General features: G+C 32.9%; 1 protein-coding gene across 1 annotated transcript in view; it reads left to right on the plus strand.

Annotated features, from left to right (window-relative positions):
• Nucleotides 1-15,649, plus strand: part of FAT4 (FAT atypical cadherin 4) — a 195,227-nt gene that overhangs the window by 94,461 nt on the left and 85,117 nt on the right. The window contains 3 exon segments of the mRNA XM_033215202.1: nucleotides 2,275-2,406; nucleotides 10,535-10,796; nucleotides 12,088-12,438. Coding sequence (XP_033071093.1) covers nucleotides 2,275-2,406; nucleotides 10,535-10,796; nucleotides 12,088-12,438 — 745 coding nt within the window.

Consider the following 15,649-nt stretch of genomic DNA (forward strand, 5'->3'; position numbering starts at 1 on the left):
GCCTTTGATGGTCATATTTAATTAGTGTCAATCTAGACCCTCCTTTACTCTCAATTTAATGTTCTTCCCTGCACATACACACTTATAAGCACACATTTACACACACATAGTTACATAAACACGTACGTTTTTTCACAAAGACATTTACAAAATCACACATGCACACGCAAGCATGCACACACACACACACACACACCCCAAGCACGCACATGGGTGGCTTGTTGCTTTCCCAATAAAGTCATAAGATTACGGATGAAAGACAATTTAGAATTTTTTAAAATTCTGTGATCTGAAAGTTCAGAGTTGAATTATGAGGCATTCAGTTACCTTTTATTTGTCAGTTTTTCTTGTTTTAAGGATTCTGCATATATATACAAAAATGTATGTGTATAAAATGAAGATATTTAGTAATTCCTGAAGAACATTAATTATATATATGTATATACATGTGTGTATATATATGTGTGTATGTGTGTGTGTATTTCAAAGCTCTTCCCACATGAAAACTCAATGTACATTCAGTGTGTAACAGTTGAACCTGTTTGTGAGACTAGAATTCTGATTTCTAAAGTATCTTTTCTCAAAGCCTTTCTCTGGCTCTAAGAAGCTTCCGGATCTGTCCTAATAGCTTGAAAACCAAGATCTTGATGTTTTATAGAATACTTCACTCTGTGCCAGAAACTGTGTTAAGCATTTTCTTTACCTATATCATCCAGGTTTAGTCTTCATAAAATACTCTAGGACACATATTATTATACTAATTTTAAAAGGATGTACTGAGGCTAAGAGAAATTAAGTGCCCGAGTTCATCCAGCTAATAAGTGTCAGACAGGAATTTGAAGTCTGGTCTCTCTGATTCTAAAACCCATGATATTTACATCCCTGCAATAAAGTTGGAAATGCATCTTACAGGCTGCAGCTGTAGTCATTGTGGGTATTTCCTTAAAGGAAATGGTGTCCACAATTGTTGCTAGCCAAAATCACAAGTGTCAGATTTCTAACTGCTGAGACTTGCCTGTCTTCACCATTCTCTGTACTCATTTGAGCCATTTGTTTTATGATCCACTCTTCTACTGAAAGGTGGAACTAAAGGTATAACAATTATTTAGTACTTAATTTTATATATTGTTTTCTGGGGTTTTCTATTTTTATCAATTGCTTATTTATTTATTTGTCTAGCTCTCTTATATTTCCCACTCATTCCTTTTCAGAGAATGATGACAGTCCTACTTACTGCCTCTCCCTTTCCCATAGCTTCCATTCTTCCTGGGAAAGGAGAAATCAGAATTATTTTGCTCTCCCCACTTCCTTCAGATTCATCCTCATCACTCATCAGTGATGGAGTTTTTATAGCATAACTATAAAAGATGACACTTTATCCTATAAAAAACATGCCCTGGTTATATCCTAGCTAAATGGATGGCTGGGTTTTTCTCCATGACTTAATTTTGTTATCCAACTGGGAAGACTTCAGTTTTATTAGCAGCTGTCTTTCCCCTTTTCTTACCAGAACTTGAGCTATTAGCACCTAACTCAAAAGAGAAAATACAGAGTTTGAAGTTATTATTTTAGACTTCACAAATCCTTTCTTCTAAACATTTTTTCTTAGGTGAGGAAATAAATAACTCTGGCTAGGGTCTTTTAAACAAAGCGGTTAATATTTGCAACCTATATCCACACAACACCTGAAAGAAATGATGGCTTAGCTTTAGTTGCAAATAGAAAGTGCTGATATGAGTGGAAATACAAAGAAAAGATGTATTTTTCTTCCCCTAAAGGTTGAGGGTGGACTTTAAAGGAGGAAATTCTGAGTGATTCTTAAACAACATGTGAACTTCTTTATTTCCCCCAGACATTAGTTGCCAATATGTAAACATTTCGGCAAGAAATTTTACACCACCTCCTCTGTGTGTCAGACAGTATTTAATGGCTGAATGACAGACAGTGCTGAGCCTTGGCAGTTCCATAGTGATGTGCAAATCCTGGGATTAAAATGTGAGTTAACCAGTGGACCTTTTCTAGTATAAACTCCATGGCCACTATTTAAAATCAGTTACTTATCAACAAGACAGATGGTTTTTATTTCCACTTTATGTTTTCCTGTAAAGATTTCACAGTTTTTTCTTAGGAGTAGTTTCTGTTGTTTGGATGTTAGATGCAAAGGTTCTGATTCATTTTGGCAGTCTTAACTGCATGGCTTCCTGGCAGTCACTTTAATTGGTATTTTGCAGACACGTGGGAGTCATTCACATATTGTTTCCTTTCTCTTTGTAGGTAGAAATAACACTTCAGGATATCAATGACAATCCACCAGTATTTCCAACCGACATGCTGGATCTCACTGTAGAGGAGAACATTGGAGATGGCTCTAAGATTATGCAACTGACAGCCATGGATGCTGATGAGGTAGCTCGAGCGTGTCTCTGAATTTGTGAAACTTAGTAGTGCAGTGATTTATCAAATTTCTAGGATATGTTGACTACTTTTATTACCCAATAATTAAGGTTAAGCATGTGTGCTCCTTTCCAAAGAACATTAATTCTTGAAATGCAACATAAAAATGTTAAAAAAGAGATTACTATCAAGAGGTAATTTTCCTCTGACCAGCAATCCACAACTCACTTACTTGCTGCCTGTACTTTAGGTTTCCTAGCCAAATTATTTTTTTTCTTTAATAATAAAAATATCTAAAGATGTGTCTCTATTTTATGCCTTTATTATTCCCCTTTGCTATCTTATAGCAGCTAAGGTTTGATTTTTATTTTATTTGTAATTGTTAAATGCAAATAACTAAAAATTACAGAATTTTAAAGGTTAGATTACTATTTTCTTTATTTATATATTAAGTTCAGCTATGTAATTATGTTTCAAATGGCATGGAAACGAATAATGTGTGATTTATATTTTTTCTTATGAAAAAACTCCATAGCTTATTTTCTACGTACTGGGTGAGGAGTTTAACTATTGTTCTGGAGTTTAGGAAAGAGGAATAACTTTCCAGACACCAGTATCTCCTTACCTCTTTCCCCTTAAGCCAAGCCCAACACAGAACAGAGAATTTAATTTTCTTCTTCGCATCTAAACTCAGAAATATCAGAAACTTGATTCTTGGCATACGAACAAGCACTTTATAAATGTATTTCTGTAACCTTAAACATGTAAATAAATAAATAATAGAATAATTTTAACTGCCAATACAGAAATGTAATGACTCAGTCATTTATAAAGTTTGCCAAAATCCAACTATTACAAATGAAAAAAATAAAGCATAGACGTTTAGGTAATTGCAATTTGCTATTAGAAAAGGTATGATGTTTTATGTTTAGTACATTCTACTCAATTTTACAATGTGAGTTCACACTTATTTCAGATTTAGCTAGCTTTGAAAGAGTTGTCCGACTTAATATTTCTATTATTGATAGATATGTGATATCATTAGCCATAATTCAGTAAATATTTCATTCTCTTAAAGTTTATCATTGATAATATATATTTTGATTTTTCAACTCATAAAATTTCATTAACTCTCATTTGAAAATAGCAGCAATAACAAAAAAACTCATGCAATTGGCATAAGACAATTGACATCAAATAATTGAAATTGTAATGGCTATTTTGTTGGTTATACTCACTCTAGGAACAAAGCAAATAAAACTCATTTATTGGAAGTGATTTATTCTAATAACTTTAAAAGAATAAAGTAATAATCATGTTAATTATAATAGATATTCTAATGGGATGGCTATTTACTCCATGGAATATTTTAATTAGAGTGAGATTATTCAATAGGAGTTACAGGAATAATAGGTAAAATTGTATTTGGAAATTTAGTTGTTTTAATCATCATACTGCTCTCTTAAGAAATTGTTATTTCAGAGATTCCAACATTCAACCCTTTTAATACTATTCTCTTGATACTGTTATAATTTTATTTCCCTCTCAATATTTTCTCTTTAAGAACATTTCAAATAAGTTATTAGTATAAATGCAATACTGCCAGCATTCTTATTTTTCTCCATCTGACTTCCGTGTGTGTGTTTATGTGTGCACACACTTGCATTGCCTTCAAGTTCATCTTTTAAGCTATATTTACATTTATGATGAGACTAGAGGAAGCCTAGGAAGGTCCTTATACCTCTAGGTATTTAGACCAACACTTGTTTTCGTGAATTTTTATTTTATTTCTACTTAGCTTTGCTTTTTAAGTTAAAAAAAAAAATGTAAGTAACCATGCAGGTGTTATCACTTAGACATTCTAGTTAAGAAAAATACAGAATGTAGGGGGCCGGGCGCGGTGGCTCAAGCCTGTAATCCCAGCACTTTGGGAGGCCGAGACGGGCGGATCACGAGGTCAGGAGATCGAGACCATCCTGGCTAACACGGTGAAACCCCGTCTCTACTAAAAATACAAAAAAAAAAAAAAAAAAAAAAACTAGCCGGGCGAGGTGGCGGGCGCCTGTAGTCCCAGCTACTCAGGAGGCTGAGGCAGGAGAATGGCGTAAACCTGGGAGACGGAGCTTGCAGTGAGCTGAGATCCGGCCACTGCACTCCAGTCCAGGCGACAGAGCGAGACTCCGCCTCAAAAAAAAAAAAAAAAAAAATACAGAATGTAAAGTGATGATAGCTAGGATATATAAGAAGTACTTTTGAGATGAGACAGAGTGGGGAATTAGGGCTAGAAAAGTATAAGGCTATAACGTTGGAAAAACAAGAGAAATGGAGGAAAGGCTGTTAGCAATTCAAGGGTAGAGAGGGATGCTGACAGTATGTATGAGGTGTGACCGTGCCTGAAGGCATAAAAATCACCACATTCTTGTAACTAGATTTGTTTGTGTGTGAATGTAGAAAGGCAGAAAGTGTGGAAGGGAGTAACTAGGTGCACCTACAACATGAAAGGAAAGGGGGTTATTTTAGTAAAACTACAACTGTTGTTTTTTAAAGAAAAAGCTCACAAAGCTGTTTTCCTTCTTAAATGCATTTTCCTTTAAACAATTTGATAATGTTTTAATAACTACTGACTGACTATAACTCTTGACATGAAGAACTCACATGTCTTTGGTTCCATGTTAAGTAGAATGGCTGCGTATGTCATTTAGAATTTTGGGCCGTTTTCTTTTTGTTGTTGCTTTTAGTTGCTTATAATAAATGTTAATGCTTTTAGATAAACCTTTGTTCTATTTTCTACTTTGTTCTCAGCTCCTTACCTCTTAGCAGAATTTGGAGAAAATATTTAAAATATTTTCTCTCTTTTCAAATCCTGGCTCTGTTTTCTTTCTTCATCTAGTTTGAGTAAGACTCAAGATTATATAGGTCATCAGCCAATTGTGTAAACTTTTAAAAATTATTTACATACTTTTCATTAATTACTTTACCTAACATATAAGTGTTAGTATGCTATAGGAACTCTTGTAGGGCACTGTAGAATAAAGCCTGGGTAAAGGAATTACAATTTTATAAAACAACATTTACATGTTGAACTTAATTTAGATACCATTTGAAATGTGTTGGATCAAGATTTACATGTTTCAGAAGCACACGACTCTGTTTGTCTCTTGTTCTCTTTTATGAACAGAATTATGCTAGTAATGGGCCAGGAAACTCAAACTTTACTTCGTAGTACCATACATGTTTTTGAAAATACTATTTAAAGTTCTAATATGTATTTGAAATTTATGGCTGTTTACTTTTAGAATTCCTTCCATGTACTTTTGTCTCTGTGGTTCATCAGGAGAGCAGAATATTTTTTACCAGCATTATTTCCACTGTACTGCAGCTGGAACATGATATTTGTTTCTTGTTTTGTTGCTGATATGGCATATTTTGAATATTAAGTAAATAGACTTTTCAAAAGACCTAATTAAATCATTACTCTTGGCCATTTTCAGACATTCACTAGTATTATGAATTCACCACATCAGCTGATTTTGAATATGAAAAAGATTGTTTTTTATCAACACAGTCTGGTGTGTTTACCTCTTTTCAGAAAAATTATTACAATTTTAAGAATATTATTATTTATTACAGCCCTTTTGTAAACAGGGCATTTCTAAATATCAAACCATTTTTGTAATAGCATTAAATAGGCTTTTGTTTCTTTGCTTTACCTTAATTTCCAAGTACTTACTATTTTCATGGGTCAGAATTGAATGTAGCTAGTTCCATACCTCACCCACTTTACTAAAATAATGGAATTCCTCGTGAAACAGAAAAAATAGTACAGACTGTGGTCAGATTAGAAGTCTCACATTCTTATGGAATGTTTTTGTTAAACCACAAAATTACAATGAATATATTAGATATTCAATGTACACCTGAATATACAAGGTAAATGTGAGTAATGTCTTAGACTCAGCTGTCCATTATTAAATTTAAATGTGCTTTGAGGCATTCATTTTACTAAATGTTAAGACTGGCCTGAAGAATGCAGTACAAGCTAACACTAAATATAGAGGGAATATTTTTGCTTTAGACTGTTAGATATCATCTCCTTGAATGGCGTGAACCCAGGAGGCGGCGCTTGCAGTGAGCCAAGATCGCGCCACTGCCCTCCAGTCTGGGCGATAGAGCGAGATCAAAAAAAAAAAAAAAAAAGGAAAAAAGAAATCATCTCCTTATATGTTTGATCATGAAGGAAAAAATGTATGTAAGCTATGATGGAAAAAAGATGTATGGAAACTGTGGATGCCGTAATGCCCCAGTGTGTCAGCTTTACATGCCTATACGCTCCAAACTTACCTTCTTCCTCATATTCTCCCTGAGAGCTCTGAGTCTTAATATTTTAATAAATACATTCTTAGAGGTTAATTACAATAAATGGTATATTTGTTTTAGGTAAGTATATTAAATTAAAGAGTCATTTTTGAAGTCAACAATTCCAGCACTACTTATACCTCAGTGTCAAGGTCAATAATAGCATATAATAGGAAATCCAATACTATAGTTTCCCGTGGATATATAGCAACTCTAGTTATATTTTGATTCCAGTTATTCATTTGCAGACACCTAAGTCATCAAATACATTTAAGCCATCATGTTTCTCTTAAAAGAAAATAGTAAGCGTAAGAATAAAATAACAACTATCCTTATCCTGTGCTTACTATTTGTCAAGGTTGGTTCCAGGTTTTAAAAATATATATTAACCAAATTAACCTCTAAAACAATCCTTTTTGGCAGGTAATATTATCATCCCAGTGTACAGATGAGGAAACATGGGCTTGGAGAGGTTAAGTATGTGGTCCAATGCCACATGACTAATAAATGGAGCACAGATTCAACCCCAAAACTATGGCCCCAGAGCATCCTATCTCAATCAGCACAGGGTATATTTAACTCAGTATTTTGATTGTAATATACAGAATTAAGAAATATCTCTCTTCCTTCTTCCTCTGCTGCTCCTTGCTTCTCTTATTTCTTCCTATTCCTTCACCATCCTTATTCAGTCCTAATAAGGGTGTTCCTATCTCTATCTCTTCTAATTTAATTTCTGAACAACTCTTGTGGATCCAACTGACACCCACATAAAATGACCTTCAGATATTTTTCTTAAACCTCATTCCAAAATCTCTAATTGCCAGATAACCATTTCTATGAAGCTATCCTTTAATCCCTAAATACACCACAAATAAAATTTAACTTCATATTTATCCTACATCAAAGCACGTCCTATTCTTGAAATGTCCTCAGTAAGAGTACTCTCTTATTTCCCAGCCAAAGTAACTTGAAATTTAAAAAGTTTTTTTTTTCTTTTTTTCTTTTACTTTGAATATGGGGTTGTTAAAAAAGTGAGAATATATATGGAAATGTTGAGCAAATGAGAGAGCTATTAGTATTATTTCTATTTTCAATAATCTGTCAAATTTTACTAATTTGTCCCATGTATTATGCTGGGTTAATCGTGATTCAGAGTAAGTTCTGGAGCGAGATGACCAGGATTCCAATTCCTTAATTTCTTTTAAAATGGGCATTCTAATAGTACTTACCTTGGTAGTTTGCCTTTAGCAATTAAATTGATTAGTGCCCTGGAATTGATGTGCTCAAAGTGGCATTTAGCAGCTAGCAAACACTATGAATATTTTATTTTTCTCTCTGCCATCTCTTTAGTTCAGAATTTTGAGGGTCACGGCTCAAAGACCTGAGAGTACATAAGAAGTCACCCCTGTTTTCATTTTACAGAACAGGCACTTTCATTTTACAGAACAGTTTCACCAACTTGGGGGAAGTGAAGCCTCAATCTCTTGGGCCCAAACTGTATTCACACTCTGCCTTCTCTGGCCTCTCCCTGCACTAGTCCATACTGCAATATCAATATCCTTAAAAGATTGCTTCCAATTAAAACAATATCGGGGTTCCTTGGCTGTAGAATTGAGACAAAGTTGTGTTACATTTGGGGTTCTCAAAAATATACCGATACTCTCACATTTTAACTTGATTTTCTTCTTTTGTTCTACATTAACATTGTCCACTCTAACACACTGTTCAACAGTGAGTAAGCCAAGCACATGAATAGTGAAAGACTGTAAAATATTATATTCATTTGATATGCTTTTATTTTCATTTTATTGTGATAAGAACATTAATGTGAAATCTGCCCTTTTAAAAGATTTCTAAATGTACAATACAGTGTTGTTAACTATAGGCACAATGTTGTACAGTAGATCTAGACATTATTCCTCTTGCATAAGTGAAGATGTATATCCATGGCTTATAAACTCCTGATTTCTTCCTACTGTCTGCCCTGGGAAACCACCATTCTACTCCTTGCTTCTATGTGTTTGACTATTTTAGATACTTCATATATACAAATATATATAATGGAGTGTTTGTTCTTCTGTGACTATCTAGTATAATATCCTTAAGGCTCATCCATGTAGTCACATATGGCAGGATTTCCTTCTTTTTTGAGCTGAATAATATTCTCTTTTTTGTATATACAGGTTGAGTATTTATTATCTGAAAAACTTGAGACCAGAAGTGTCTCAAATTCCTTTTTTTTTTAATTTTGGAAGTTGCATTATACATGCTGATTTAGCATCCCTAATCTGAAATGTCAAAATCTGAAATGTTCCAACAAGCATTTCCTTTGAACATCATATTGGCACTTGGAAATGTTTGGAATTTGTGCATTTGGATTTTAGATTTTTTTTATTATGAATGCTAAACCTATATTACCTTTTTTTATTCATTCATTTGTTAATGGCTATTTAGTTTGTTTCCGAATCATGACCATTGTGAAAAAAGGATTGCTAGATCATACAGTGATTCTATTTGTTATTTTTTTGAGGACCTCCATACTGTTTTCCACAACAGCTGCATCATTTTGCATTCCCACCAATATGTACAAGGATTCCAATTTCTCCACATCTTCACCAACACTTGTTTTGGTTTATTTGTTATGATAGCAATTCCAGTAGGTGCAAGGTGATTTCTCATTGTGGTTTTGATTTGCATTTCCCTGATGATTAGTGACATTGAGTATTTTTTCATATACTCATTGGCAATTTTTAAGTATTCGTTAAAGAAACAGCTATATAAGACCATAGCCATTTTTTGATTGGATTACCAATCTTGTAGCTATTGTGTTGTAGGACGTATTTATATATTTTGAAAATTGATCTTTTTTCAGATATACAATTTGCAAATATTTTCTCACATCTCATAGATTGCCTTTTCATTTTCTTGACTTTACTGTAGAGAAACTTTAGTTTGATATACTTTCACTTGTCTGCTTTTGCTTATGTTGCTTGTTTTGGGGGTCCAATGTGAAATAATTGCCCAGGTTTCTTCTAGGAGTTCTATAGTTTCAGGTCTTAATTTTAAGTCTTTAATCCATTTTGAATTGATATTTGTGTATAATGTATATTTTCATTCTTTTGCATATGGATATCCAGTTTTCCCAGCACCACTTGTTGAAGTGACTATCCTTTCCCCATTATATATCCTTGGCACCCTTATGGAATATCAATTGACTATCATACATGGATATATTTGTAGACTTTCTATTCTGTTCTGTTTGTCTATCTGTGTGTCTTTATGCCAGTGCCATACTTTATTCATTACTGTAACTTTGTAGTATGTTTTAAAATCAGGAAGCACGATACCTCTAACTCTGTTTATCTTTCTCAAGATTGTTTTGACTATTCAGGTTCCTTTGTGGTTTCATATGAATTTTCTAATTGCTTTACCTATTTCTATTAAAAATGCCATTAGGATTTTGATATAATTTGCATTGAATTTGTAAGTTACATAGATAACATGGACATTTTAACATATTAAGTCTTCCAATGCATGAACTTAGGATATTTTTCCATTTGTTTATGTCTGTGTTGATTTCTTTCAGCAATGTTTTGTAATTTGGGGCATACAAAGCTTTTACCACCTTAGTTAAGTTTATCTCTCATTACCTGTTTAAGTCTTATAATATCATATCAACTTAAAGACAAAAAACCTTACTTTGTCAAATATGTGTTCAAAAGAAAATATAAGGAGCAACGCTTTTCTACTTTCAATAGCTCAGATGCTCGGTCTCTTTTTTTAGGGTGCAAATGCTCTCGTCACATACACTATCATTAGTGGAGCTGATGATAGTTTTCGCATTGACCCAGAATCCGGAGATCTGATAGCAACCAGGAGGTTGGACAGGGAACGCCGTTCCAAATATTCATTGCTAGTTCGTGCTGATGATGGTCTTCAGTCCTCGGACATGAGAATTAATATCACTGTCAGTGATGTGAATGACCATACACCCAAGTTTTCTAGACCTGTGTACTCTTTTGACATTCCAGAGGACACAATCCCTGGTAAGTGATGGGTCTCTTAAGTGTATTTTGCAAGAATCGCCATTGACTAAAATTACCTACTATGTTTTGGTTGATCTTAGTCAGTGATTAGTTTTTACCATATACTACTAGTTATAAAAATATATGTGCTGGATTTTTGGATCTTTTCATTAATGCTCTTTGGTAAAATTTCCAAGCAAATGGCTAGATTTTTTAGGATAGATGAAGTTAGCCATTTATGTGTCTGAAAGTATTTGTGACATGGTTTATTAATTTTCTGTCAACCACAGTTTTGGTACTCTTTCTGCTTTAAAAATGTCTAATGTGATTTTGCTGCTATGTATAAAAAGAACAGCAAAAAAAGATACATGAAAAACTGTGAATATTGATTCTAACACTCACTAGCTGTGTGACCAAAGGCAAGTTAATTCATTTCTCTTAGTTTTATTTATCCTGTAAATGGAAACAGTAATTCCTGTTAGAGTTAAGGTAAAGGATAATTTAGAAAGTATATTGAGTTTGCTAACACAGGCCTTGGGTATTAGCAAATGCCCATTAAGTGTTATGAGAAACTGAATCTTTAATTATAATCTTGCTTCTTTGAACATATTTTATTGTGATTTTTTTAGTCTGAGTACTCAATATCCATGTTTCTGGTGTGTGTGTGTGTATGCTTCATTCCCACTGTTGGAAATTTTTATGTAAAATTAAAATTTTATTCTGAATTACATTTGGAATGATTATTCGTGATAAGCCATACATTTTTGAAACTCCATTTGGCAAAGGAATTAAACATCTATAAAGGATTCCTTCTACCTGCAGTTTTTTCTTCACTCCTCGAGATACCTTGTGCGTGTCCTTTATGGAAATTCCACCACACTTATTTCTTGCCTTAGTTATTGCAATGACCACATGAGTTCTAGAGTGGTATCATCAGGGCATACGTCTATATATTTTTGGAATCCTCAGTTCCTAACACTAGCAATATGCTAACTTAAATGTTTGTTGAATTCATCAATATATTTATGGATAGTTACTGCTAGATGGAAATGTAACATCAGATGTATTAATAATTCCTCAGGAAATTTATGCTGAAACCTGAGGTCCACGGGATATCTGATATGTCACATACTTTATTCAAATAGGGAAATGGTAAAATATAAATCTGCGGAATGTAATGTTCACTGTATTTTCATAGCAGTTCTCTAGTTAAGATATTTTACCATACAAATACTTTTTTTGGTGTCTTTCTATATATTCTCTTAGTAATATTTCTTGCTTCCTTGATTTTATACTATTATTCTTTTGATAGGTTCTTTGGTAGCAGCCGTTTTAGCCACAGATGATGACTCTGGTGTGAATGGAGAAATTACATATATTGTGAATGAAGATGATGAAGATGGCATCTTTTTCCTGAATCCCATTACTGGGGTCTTTAATTTGACTCGAGTATTAGATTATGAAGTACAGCAATATTATATCCTCACTGTTCGAGCAGAAGACGGTGGGGGACAATTTACTACAATCAGAGTTTATTTCAATATTCTAGATGTAAATGATAATCCACCTATTTTCAGCTTGAATTCATACAGCACATCTTTAATGGAGAATCTACCTGTAGGATCTACTGTTCTTGTGTTTAATGTTACTGATGCAGATGATGGTATGTATTTTATTTAATATAATTTAAAAAATATCTATAAACTGTCATCAGATTTATATTACACTTATTTATTGTGTTCAGCCATCACAAAAATGCATTTTGTGAATATAGTTCCAAAGTTGAGGAATAGAATTATAACTGAACTGTAGAGGATTTTAAAAATTAAGTACTTTTTCAGTTACATTATTATTTATAACAAAAAACATACCTTTTATTGTTTTATAAACTTTATCTTATTTTTCCCCCTAAATGTAGGGTAGTGTTTCAATTTAGTAATGTAGAAGTCATAAGGCCACTTTTTTTGAAGATTTTTATTAGATAAACAAAAATATTTAAGTTTACATATATTATTTTAACTTGAAAAATGAAACCAAAGACTTAAATAAAAATGCTTGCGAATGCAAAATCTAGAGTTTCATATTTTTGACTGACAAATAGCTAACAATTTTTTTTTTTTTTTTCTTGAGATGGAGTTTCGCTCTTGTTGCCCAGGCTGGAGTGCAATGATGCAATCTCAGCTCACTGCAACCTCCACCTTCCAGGTTCAAGCAATTCTCCTGCCTCAGCCTCCCAAGTAGCTAGGATTACAGGCATGCACCACCATGCCTGGCTAAGTTTGTATTTTTAGTAGAGACAGGGTTTCTCCAGTTTGGTCAGGCTGATCTCGAACTCCTGACCTCAAGTGACCCACCTCTCTCAGCCTCCCAAAATACTGGAATTACAGGCGTAAGCCACCACACACAGCCCAGCTAATAATATTTTAACCAGATTTCATTTTAACACAGACAGTCTTAGATCTGTTTAATTTATTCTAAATGATCAAGTTAAAATTTTGCATTAAATTTATACTTTACATATGTTTGATTTGTGTTTATTGCAAAAGCAATTGGCAAACTTTATTTTAATAGCTGACTCCTTTGGCCTTTCTTCTAACACCTGTTTTGTAAGTACACACATTATATAATACAGCATTAGAGAAAACATTGTATGGGTTAGCAATCTTTAACTGAATTGTCTGGAAAATTAGTACTGTGTTTTCCCTTACATTGGATGCAACTAAATTGTCTTGTCAATATATAAAACAAGGGACAGTACTTTGAAGAGGAAATAGGTCTCTAGTGACAGGCGTATCTATCTCAATTTAGAATTTCCTTATTCTTTTGACTTGGATGATTTGTGAAATCTCAAAATACTATTCTATTTTAACATTCTATTCTATACTTAGTTTCTTTTTCATAGTGTCTATAAATGGCACTTGGAACGATATGAGAAGCAAAAAGCACAGTATTTTATATATGTTTCAATAAGTAAAATGGGAAACACTTTCTTTAGAATTCATTGAGTAAGAGCATTTTGAAGTTTCCTCCTCTAGTTCAAGTGCAGTTAAAATTGAACACAAAGATATATCTAAAATAGATACAGCTGTAATGCTAGTACTAATGCTATTACTACTACTATTGCTAGTAACAGTACTTTAATGTTAACGATGTTGATAATAATCTCAAGAACCGACATCTGTGAAGCGTTTTGCATGTACCCAGTCCTGGCCTAAGAACACTGCACACTCTGTTTCATGTACCTCATGCCAGGTCTGTGAATTCGCTCCAATTAGACATCTATATATAATTGAGGTTAATCTCTATTTTGGAGATTGACTTCTCTGTTAGTAGTTAGTTTACCTATTCCATAGATAAGAATATTTTCAAAGCCTATCATATATTCTTAAGTTGTTTGTCCTGTGACTGTGCTCAACTTTTCTATAGTGAAGAATTTTCCACCATGTTTCTTTGTGATTTATTAGTTATGTATTAGAGACAACGCATTGTTTCATAGAATTGTATGGTTTCCTGGAATAAGTTTTATTTACCATCATAACTTAAAATATAGGGAAACTGGGAAGATGCCAAAAGTTTAAAAATAAAAAGAAAAGAACTTTGCTTGTCAAAAGCCTGCTGGAATATTCCATGCACATGTAAGCACAGAAATCCATTGACCATTGACTCTAAGTCAGTTTTTGTGATATTTTTCCTTTAATTGCATTGAGTAAAAGTTTCAAGCAATATTTATTCATTGTTTTAGTTTGAATAATTTTATCAGTGTAATTTCCTGCACCTTGACCTAAAATATACAACACAATTCCTATTCTTTCTGAATTTCAAGGACAGTGATAAGGCTGTACAAGGGTAAGCTTGTTTGTAAAATTTTCCAGCTCAGTTACACAAAAGCGTGTCAAATATTTCACAGACAATATTAGTCAGACATTTTTTAAAATAATAAATTAACAAATAAATCTCAATCTCTGATCAGAAGGTTCCAATGAGGCAATACTCTCATCTTTTTAGATGAAGACATTTTATATGAAAATAAATATCACAAACTGTTATCTTTCTATAGATTCTCTCAGAGTTTAAAATTTAGCTTACATGATGATTTCATAAAAATAAATCAGATCTTTTACTGTTTTCACAAGAAGGGTGATACCTCTGTTAACATCAAGACTACTATGCATATGGTATTACATTGAGGAAAACTATTTAAATTGGAGCATCACGGAAATATTCTGGCTTTGATGGTTATTTTATTATCCTATAAATTCTTTATACTTTAAATATTGGGAAGTCATATAAAAATGTTTTGCTACTAATACAATTGGAATTTTGCTGAATAAATGTAGCTATATAGTATTGGTGTACAACACACACCATTGAGATTCATATATTCCAGTGATCCGATGACCTTGTTGAAACTGCTTTATAAAGATGGATGTTATTCAAAATACTTCTTTGTGTTGCAGCTGTGTGAAAAGTTGACAAATATTAGTTCTTTATAGAAATTAGAAGATGGCATTTATAGATTGTGAGTAAATGTACACATTTTATAGCATGAAACTATACACCTATACTTTTAAAATATATTTTAGTATTTATATGTATTTTTATATATTTATAATATATATTTTATGTGCTGTGCTTCTTAGAACTAAATTATTCATGAGACTGAAATACTGTATATAGATATGTACATATCTATATATAGTGTGTGTATGTATGTATGACAAAACCATAAAACCATACATATGCAAGAAAACTGCCAGGAAGAATCATGTAACTAAATGACTTGGAGAACATTGAACACAAATGGTTCACAGTGGGCTGTTTGAAGTTTAAAGGTCTGTTGGGCCATTAAAGCCCACTAAATTTAAATTGAAACA

Source organism: Trachypithecus francoisi, unplaced genomic scaffold, assembly GCF_009764315.1.
Source record: "Trachypithecus francoisi isolate TF-2019V2 unplaced genomic scaffold, Tfra_2.0 Lachesis_group1, whole genome shotgun sequence".
In the NCBI taxonomy this organism is placed as follows: Eukaryota; Metazoa; Chordata; class Mammalia; order Primates; family Cercopithecidae; genus Trachypithecus; species Trachypithecus francoisi.